This window comes from Barbus barbus, assembly GCF_936440315.1.
Source record: "Barbus barbus genome assembly, chromosome: 26".
Lineage (NCBI taxonomy): Eukaryota > Metazoa > Chordata > Actinopteri > Cypriniformes > Cyprinidae > Barbus > Barbus barbus.
The window spans coordinates 20068033-20078304 of record NC_136754.1 but is presented as its reverse complement, the minus strand read 5'-3'; the positions used below and the strand labels follow the sequence as shown (position 1 = coordinate 20078304).

The following is a 10272-nucleotide window of genomic DNA, read 5'->3' as shown; positions in this document are numbered from 1 at the left end:
TAGTTTAATTGTGCAGGGCATTTTTGCCTAAATTTGTTCTAAGTTAACTTCCGACTCATGCAAGTCTTCCGACACATGCTAGTAATTTGTATGTTCATGTATTTGAGCGATTATTGTCATGCATGCAGGATTTTTCTTTCTCACGGTCACAAAAAACATTTTCTCACAGTCACAAAAAAATACTTTGTTACTGTAGGTAGTTTTTGGTAAAAGTTTACTGTAAACATGGCATGCAATAAGTTGTATGTATTTAGTGACATTTATGTCTCTCTTGTTGAAGTGATCTACAGTAAAGTAGCCCCTACATCTAATTATCTGATTATTTTCAGATACTTTGGTGGTTCTACTTGTTTCTGAATTGTTTAAATGTTGAAAGTTTAATAAACAATAGTTGTTTAAGATTTGCACACGCAGTCTTTCAGTACATAATGTGCTATTAAATTGTATGTGACACAAAGGTTAAAAAAATGGACTACTACAGTTAATAACGATGACCTATCTATGTCTGTCTGTCCTGAGAAATCGTCTCATGTCACTCAGGAATCTATATGCATACTTTGCAAGGATTGTTGCTTTTTCCACATTTTCTACAGTGCTCCGTTTATACTGTCAAGTACTGATTTATATATAAATGCTCAGCATTAATGTTATGTGTGTGTAATTCATAATGTTATTATGTGCTATTTTATGTAATGCCCCAGCCAACATTCTATCACGGGTCCCATGTGGGCCCCATATGGGCTGTAAATATGGGCCCTACATGGGTTTGTCCATGGGTTCCATGTGGGCCCCATCTGAAGTAGCCCATATAAATCTCATATGGGACCTGACTGGGACTAATGTGGGGCCCAACTGGGCAACACATATAAGACCCATATTGGTCCCACTTATGACCCAGCTAACAATCCAAGGAGGGGCCAATATGGGGGCTAGATGGGTTTGTCCGCGGGTTCCACTTGGGCCCTATATGAATTAGCCCACATAAATCTCATATAGAACCTGAATGGGGCCCAACTGGGCAACATGCATAAGACCCATATTGATCTCGTTTTGAAACCCATATGGCATACACCCATATGTGCCTGTTCTTATTTGTTTTTTTGACGCATCAAGCCTGAACAGTATTTATAATTATCAATTCTAATTGACCTGTGATATAAGAAAAATAAATGAATAATTGATAAAAGCAAAATTAGTATTTTAGTTAGGTAAATGTCAGTTTTTTGCTTGAATATTCCACTGTTCATTAATCTACAAAATCTCAAAACATGAAAAGTGCAATTTAAAAAATAAATAAATAATTACAATGTAAAAGTACAGTATATCAAATACTTTATTATAATTCAGACATTTTCAATAAAACTTGGTTTTTGTAGTGTTAAACACCAAAGTTACCAGTTTAATTTAAAACAGGGTGATACTATCCCAACAGCTGATTTCACATAACCAAACTTGTAACAATTAAAAAATAATATTAATAAAAAAAATGAAAAAAATCAACAGTCAAGAAATGAAAACTAGTGTTACTCCAAACCCATAAGAAATTATTTCATTTTTTAATTCAAGTGGTCTGAAAAGTCATGAATAGACTTTCAATGGAGAGACAGAAATGTCTTAATTTCATTAAAAACATAATTTGTGTTTCAGAAATGAATGAAAGTCTTATGGGTTTAAAGCAGGGGTGTCAAACTCCTGGAGGGCCACAACCCAGCAGATTTTAGTTCCAACACACATACCATCTAGTTTTCAAATAAGCCTGAAGGACTTGATTAGCTGGATCAGGTGCTTTTAATTAGGGTTGCGTCTAAATTCTGCAGGGCTGTGGCCCTCCAGGATCAGAGTTTGACACCCTTGGTTTAAATCAATAGAACAGATAGTATAGATTTTTTTTAATTTTGGGTTAACTATCCCTTTTAAGAAACCCTTTTAAAACCTAAATGACAACATAAAACATAACACAAAAACTCTGTTTACCTTACAATACAGTAAGAATATACTAGGACTCAACAATTTGTGCGGATGGACACAGAAAAATTGATTACAGTCCTGAAGACTGCTGTGACCTGATTGCTCTCTTTCCGCCCCGGTCTCTAACCCCTGTGAACCATTTTGAGAGTGCCTTTTCTATGTCTTTCTGGTTCACGGTCTTGGTCATTGCATTCTTCTTCAGTCCACCTATAAAAACAAAAGTTTACACAATCATCTGAAAATGTCCATCTACATACTTTGGTTACATTTTATTTTATTTATAGTGTCCTTGTCACAGTGTAGGTGTACATTTAAGTACTCTGTAATATTAATTTACAACATTTACTTACTATAGGTTTAAAAGGTTAGTTCACCTCAAAATGAAAACTGTCATTTATTCACCCTTAGGTTGTTCCAAACCCATAAAACATATTTGTCTTTTAAACACAATTGAAGATATTTTTACTGAAATCAGACATTTCTGTCCCTCCACTGGAATGAATTTCTTATGGGTTTGTACATGAGGCTAAGTATATGACCGTTTTCATTTTGGGGTTAACTATTTCCATGGGGTCTGGATTAGGGATTGGCTTAGATTAGTTGCATAAATTAATGCACAATTTATTTCTATAATAAGTAACGTTACATGTAAAATGTAACATGAACTTTTTGCCATTCAAACACGGTTATTATTATAAATTGTGTCGAAATTCCGTTTTCCCTCAAATGAAAAAATGGCGGCTAGACGGCCACAAAATGCATCAGTAAAGCATAAAATAAACAACAATTGAGATTCCTACTTCATTAACATCAGGCAAAAAACAAAACTACACCTTAACGTCAACGAAAATGACATGTTTTAAGCTTATGCAGACATTTTAGCGAGTAAGTTAAGTTACGCGGCCAGAAAAAAAAACAACATCATTATTTTAAAGGCTAACTTACATTACTTTAAAGGTAATTTAAACTTTCAAAACAATGTTCCCAATACTTGAAACCGTGGATAATAAAATCATTTCTTGAAAATATGTATTTTACCTGCTTATTTTCGCTCCGATTGGTCCTCTGTGAACTGATAAAAGAAACTCCGGCCGTGCTGTTGTCGCTCCACTGTGCTTAGAAGAGACTGTATCCTTGCGCCAGAGCGGGAATTTTTTTCTAATATTTAAAATCTTTACAGTTTTAAATTTAAATGTACACTTATTTTCAGCCAAGATCAATGACATATTATATTATATGATACTATGTGAGAGAAAAAAAATCCAAACTAAAAACTGAATGCAACAGGACTATTTTGTCAAGCGGAAGGTGTTGTCAGAAGATCATTTGAGAGTGTAGGTCCAGTTTGAGACCGATATAAGTCCAGAGTTTGGAATTTGTTAAAAAAAAAAAAAAAATCTAGACTTTGTGTTTGTAATTGTCCCTGCTAAAATGTGCGCAGTAAAAGAAAAATGCATTTTGATAAATGCACAGGGTACAATTGATAATTTGTATATATTGATTAGTTTTATATGTATTGGTAATTTGTGATAATATTGATAATTGACACATTTTCATTAAAGGGGTTATTTTGATCAGATCCATAAAATATTAAACAGTTATATTCCTTGTTTAAAAAGTGACCATTAACCAAAAGTTTAAAGGTGTAAAGATGTTTTTTAAGTGTGAAATAATTTTGCCCACATAGATCCCACGATGGTCCCATATGTTCAAACCTATATGGGACCCACATTGTTAAAAACATATGGGACCCACATAAATTGCCCATTTTCAGCCTAAGCCCACATAGATCCCATGAAGGTCCCATATGTGCAAACCTATATGGGACCCACATTGTGAAAAACATATGGGACCCACATAAATTGCCCATTTTCATCCCATGCCCACATGGAACCCATGCTGCCCGGGTATAACCCATATGGGGCCCACATATCAATGTTGGCTGGGGCAGTCTTCTGTGTGTAATGTGTGTGTTATTGTCTGAAAGCTCACACTATTTTTATGTTACAGCAGGACCTGCAAGAGAAATGCAGTTTCGTTCCTCCAAGAATGACAGTATAACGCTTGACATGATATGAATTGCACAGCTAGACCAGAAGGGGGTGCAGACATTCAACCAAGTTTTTATTTCTGTTGCCTTTTAATACTCCAGCTATAATTATAACACTCTCAGACATGGTTTTGAGAAATCAACCCCTGTTGTAATAAAACCAAAACCTGATCACATCCATCACTGTTCCTGAGTGTGAACAGTTTGATCGTCACAAGATATGAATTCGTACAGACACTGCAGCATAACATGAACATCATGTTTCCCTCATTCTGGTAACTTATCAGGAGAAATTAGTGATTTAGAGATTCTTAGTTGGGGGAAACATATCAGGTAAAGCTCATGTGGCCTGAATTTCTGTTATGAACTCAATTTTCTACTATGCAGTTATTCAAAGTGCAGGCCTTCACCAGATCTGTGAAGAAAAATATTAAAATAAATCACTACATTGGAAGTGGACACCATTTTGTAAATCAAAAGCAACAAGACATGGCTATAAAACTTAATACTTAAATAATTTTTAGTTTTTTTGACCTAGAATTTACCCGGGCATTGTAGGAAATCATAGACACTGTTTACCTGGTTGACCCTGGCCAGTCTTGTAGGTCCTTTCAATCATGTCAATGTACTTTTTACCCAGGAATTCCTCCAGAGGTTTAGTGTTCTCTTGAAGGCATTTAGTGGAATCAGTGAAAAGGAGGTTTCTTTCACCCTCTGACTTGAACAGCTGAACATCTGAATTGGCCTGAAACATAGAGAAGAGATTCAAAAACAAAGACAAATGACTTTGCAGACAAAATTAAGAAATATATTGAAGTAAAAAATCTGGTCTGGTAACACAAAGCAATGAAAGAGTTAACTGAACCAGAGAGTTACTGAAATGTTACCAATCAGCGCTATCAACATCACAATAGATCAAATGCAGGATGTGTGACAGAAACACAAATGAAAATGGCAGGAAGATCTACACAGAACTGCAATGAACTCACTTGAGTCTGCTTCAGAACGTTCAGCACATCAGCGCGTGCATCTTCCCGGGTGATCACAGCATGAGCTGGCACCTTGGCGAGGTTACATTTAACATAATCAGTGTGTTTTACTGATTTGCCTGGTGATTCTGGACAGATCAGTTCAAAATCATCAGACTTCAGATCCTTAGCCCAGTCTGGTCCTTTACCTAAGCAGATATAGATACAGAGAAGAGACCATATCAGAAAAATATAATATTTAAATGAAAACTGTGAATCTTTATTAATGCAAACCACACTAACCGTCAGTGTAATCCCCAACAATAGTGTGCTTGATAAAAGCAACTTCACCGGTGTTTTCTGCAAGACACCTATAGGAGTGAGATCATATTCTGCTTTAGACTATGGCGTTGAGTCAGCGTACAAATCTAATAAAGCACATTTTCCTTTTAATAACAGTGTGTGGCATATGGTCCAGTACCTGAAAGCCCCATCATAACCATAATAAATCTCATCAGAAGAGGCTTTGCACTTTCTCTCATCTCCCACTGCCTTCCCACGGCCTTTACACAGTTCACACATGTTTGATTGAGGATCAGCACCAGGAGCACAGCCTTTATTGAAGAAATTGTCTGAGAAATGGAGAGAAAATTTGCCATTTTATGTGATTACAACAACTTTTTGTGATTGTTCATATAAAAAAATAATTAACCAAATGCGAATGCATATTTACTAAAAACTCACATAGGTTACAGTCAGGTGTTTGGCCGCATATGGCTGAATCTGGGACTTTCCAACCAGCATTGCGGTTCAGGCCAGTGTGGCAGGACTTCTTCCCTTTCAGAGTTTTCCAGGTTACACCTGAGCCCTTACGCACCACGGCCACAACATAGTAACTTGAGGCCTCTGTGCACATCACAGAAAGTTTAAATGTCCGTTAACACAAAGAACAATAAAGATAACAATAACAATAATTACATTTGAGCCCCTGAAAATGGGGGGACTGTGTATAAAAATGGTTGTAATTCCTAAGCTTTTTATGTTATATTTGTGTTCAACCCCTTGACGTAAAGCTTAAAGTCTGCACTTCAATGTCACCTTAATTGTTTCCTTTTAATTCTATTCTGGTGGCATACAAAGCCATAATTATGAAAATTGTGTCAGTATCTAAATATATGGACCTAACTGCATATCTTTCCTCTTTGCTGTTATCGTAATGGTTGTGGTGTGGACTCTGCTGTTTATTTAAACTCAGTCAGGTTTGGAAAAAGTGGAAGGTGAGTAAATGGTGACAGAATGTTTTTATTTTTTGGTGAACTATCCCTTTAAGACAACAAAACAATTTTAATAGAAATCTGTGACAGACCAGTGCTTCAAGTGGAAGTATGTTATACTTACCTCCACCAGCACCAGCACCAGCATCACAGCTTTCTGCAAGGAAAACGAGAATATAATATTAGGTTTCATCAAACATGTAAATTCTGACAAACAGGTGGCTTATGAACTGATTTATGAAATGTGAGAGTGTTCATTCTTACGTTGATTATACTGCTCAACCATAACCGGAACTAGATCGCACTTTCCAGCAATATATATCTGGCCACCATCAGCTGCAATGGCATCTGCTTCTTTGCGCTTTTAAAGTCAAGGAGAAAATCAAACAGAACATTAACCTACAGGACAACGCATAAAGATGATTGACATCAACCTCAGCACTCATCCACGTGACCTAACAATACCATGATTTTGTAGAAGCACTCTTCCACAGACGATGCCCTCTGGCACTTGATACGAGGAATCAGACTGCTTATTTTGTCACACTTCTGTTGCTCTGCATGGCTAATGGTACACCAGTCAATTGGACGGTCTTGAGGCGGGGCTGATGGGTTCCCAACTGATAAGAAGTTATACATACAATCACGTAAATGTCAAGAACAGTACACCACTTAATATGTGGCACCTGCACTCACATAATGCTAGAGCAGTTTTCCGTTTCAGTGGATGTACAGCATGCAGTCAGTACCATGAAGTTCACACAAAAAAGGCTAAATAATATACCTGTATTTTTAGCAATGGAAGATAAATTAAGCTAAATAATTAAAATAAATGTTTAATACATGATTATTTGAGGCTTAATTGTTCTAATATTTTTCAGGGACACTGTATGCATTCAAATGCATTCTTAGGATAATTGTGTGTCACCTCTAAGGGCATGCATGGCCTCAAAGTAATCTTCTCTCAGGTAGATGAAGGAGTCTGTGCTGTTAGGGAGCTCCACCAGTTCAGATGCAAAGTCTGAGAACATCAGGTCTTTACCCCCAAATGCAGCAGAAGAGAAAAGATCTGAATCCTGATGAACAGAACAGTTGAATATTCAAAGTTGGCTTTCAGTGTCTCCTGAATGTATTGTATTATATGGTTAAATATCTAGATTTCGATCAATATTACTCCCTTTTTTAAAACAATGTCAGGGTCTTTCTTCAGTATTAATGTGGTCAAGAGAAATTAAAAGTTACTAATACAACATTCATTTGAATTGGCATACCGGAATCTGTTTCAGGACTTTATAAATCTGCTGTGAATCTGCGTCCTTGCGGCCGATGACAGCATGGAGAGGCTCTTTGGTGAGGTGGCAGTCCTTGTACTCCTCAACGCTTTTCTTGCTGCCATCCATACACAACAGCTGGTAGTTCTGCCTCTCACTCGCTTGAGAGTTCAGATTGGACAATAAGCTTGAAAATCAGCAGCCATGGAATCATAACCTCCTGTCACAACTCTAATATCTTTAACAGTTCTAAGACGGTCCATAATATTTTAGATTTTGGCAAAAGATATTACTCACGTGGGATTGCATCCTGACAAACAAAGGCAACTTGTCCATGACCATTTTTCAAGCACCTGGAAAGAATGGAGGAGTTATATTGTTGTTCATATGTAGAGAAGACAATGGAATATGAGAGTGTGATCGTGTGAACCGTACTGTAAGGCTCCTTCATCACCGTAGTGTTTCTCGTTTTGTGAGCAGCTGCAGTCACCCTGGCAAGCTTGGCACAGGTTTGGGTATCGGGCTTTTGATATTCCAGGAATGCAGCTGCTTGAAAAGAACTGTGACACAGCTGGAGAACACAAAAGAGCACAACTAAAAACTGATATTGTATTGTGAAACCTGTTATTGTATTAAGCTTATCACACAGCGACTCATAAAAAAGCAATCCTTATCCTAAATTTTTATTACTAGCACTTCTCATATTTATTGCCTCTTTATGATGACTTGCTTGTTGTATTTTGGATGAAAGTGTCTGCTAAAATAATAAATGTAAATGTAAAAATCCATGCACAAAACATTTGAAAGTAGTGCCATATCCACTTAATTTTTCAATACAGAAGTACTGTAAATTTTACTGATTCATTAACTGTTATAGGTAAAGAACTAGAAGAATAACAAAATGTGTAAAAAAAAAAAAAGTCCTTGTGATTATGATAATAAATGTTATGACAAATACCAGTTTGGTAATATCAGATCACCGGATATCAGTATTCCTGAGAGCAATGTAATATTAATTCACACAATAATAATAATCTAGCCACGCTAACCCTTCTCAAGAGGCATGTCATCAGGACCGTCCCAGGGAATCGTATTTTTTTCAACCAGTTTTCCAATAGGCATATTCCAGCCTCCAGGCCTTTGATAACAACTGTGGCATGAAGTCTTTCCCTTGAGATCATCGATGGTAAAGTCAGTGTCCTTCTTTACCACAGCCACAGCATAACAGCATCCTTGAGAAGAATTGAAGAAAGGTGGTGAACAGAATCAAAAACACATCTGTCAGAAACCATTCATTGATAAATTAAAAGATATTTAGAAACAATTTAATAATGTGCCAAATGGCGATGTAAATATAATTAAACATTTGCTAATGTAGTTGTTATAGCACAAAATTGAAATGGAGGCCATCTTGTCTCACCACTGAGCTAAGAGGAACACCCTACATGGGGAAAGAAGCCCCCTCTGTGTAAACTTATCCCAGTTGGAGAATATGTCAAATATAAAGTGACATCATTATTCATTTATTTTTATATTCAAATAAATTTGACATTAATCTGAAATACTCTGGTCAACAATTTAGTTAAATAACTGGATAATCAAATAATAGAATCACAGTTCAAGAGATCCATCTGAATTGTGCTTCATATTCTATGTAATCATTTGGTCACACTTCATTTTAAGTCCAAGTCTCACTATTAACCAACCATTAACTATGACTTTTGCCTCAAACTCACTTTCTGCTCATTAAATTAAGTTTAGGTATTGGGAAGGATTAGGAATGTAGAATATGTGCTTTATAAGCACTAATAAACAGTCAATATGTTAATAATAGTCATGCTAATAAGCAACTAGTTAATAGTATTGGTCTCTATACTAAAGAGTTACCAAATAATTTACATTTAATTGTCATATTAGCAATAAAATATGTTTACATTGAATGATACCAATCATTTGGTCAATAGGTTATGATGAATAATGAAAATGTTTGAAGTGTGCATCTTATTGAATATATTCTTGTCATCAGCACCACAATAAAATAATAAAAGATTTACTTTCTTTAGATTTCTCTACTATAACAGGACGGAGGAGATATGGCTTGAGTCCAGCTTGATAAATATGTTGTCCGTCTACAGTTATAGCATCTGCATCACCATCCTGTGAATCACAGACAATTTAATAAAAATACTACTTCGACTAAACAAACAGTGTGTGAGGTAAAATAATAAGCCTGTTTTATTACCTTGATGCTTAACATGCACTCAGTTAAAGAAGATTTGAGAAGACACTCAAGCTCAGGTGATTTGGTGGTGAGGTGTTGGCATTTCTTCAGCTCATTCTGTGACTTCACACACCATTTGACTTTCTGAGCGCCGGCTGAGGACAGTGCCACAACTGCAAAGAAAACGACACCGTTAATAGTTAATAGTCCACTTGAGCGCAATGATTACATACGAACTGAAGAAAGAAAATGCCAAAAATATCAAACATGGCAATTACCAAAGCACCCCAGCAACGAGATGAGCAGGATGTTCATGTTAGGCCTTCACCAGGGATTTTTGGTACGGGGAGACAGGAGAGATGAGCCTTTTTATAGGAGCTCAGGAAGCACAAGTGGGTTGGATCAGACAAACACATCCACACCAATCATCATCATCACTGTTTGCTCATGATTTCTCAATATCTGTTTGTGCAGGCTATGTGCAAGTTTTTTAACTAAATTTTAACTCAAAATCTTATAG

The 10272-nt window shown here is 36.3% G+C and overlaps 1 protein-coding gene across 1 annotated transcript; it reads right to left on the bottom strand.

Annotated features, from left to right (window-relative positions):
• Positions 1-2038: 2038 nt before the first annotated feature.
• Positions 2039-9788, bottom strand: tfa (transferrin-a; the record flags this gene model as incomplete). Its single annotated transcript, XM_079379930.1, has 13 exons — positions 2039-2175; positions 4598-4763; positions 5008-5195; positions 5290-5357; positions 5468-5618; positions 5731-5892; positions 6525-6621; positions 6726-6880; positions 7189-7336; positions 7532-7692; positions 8581-8763; positions 9586-9688; positions 9774-9788. The coding sequence occupies 13 exons, from the start codon at positions 9786-9788 to the stop codon at positions 2039-2041; spliced, it is 1734 nt and encodes a 577-aa protein (XP_079236056.1).
• Positions 9789-10272: the final 484 nt, after the last annotated feature.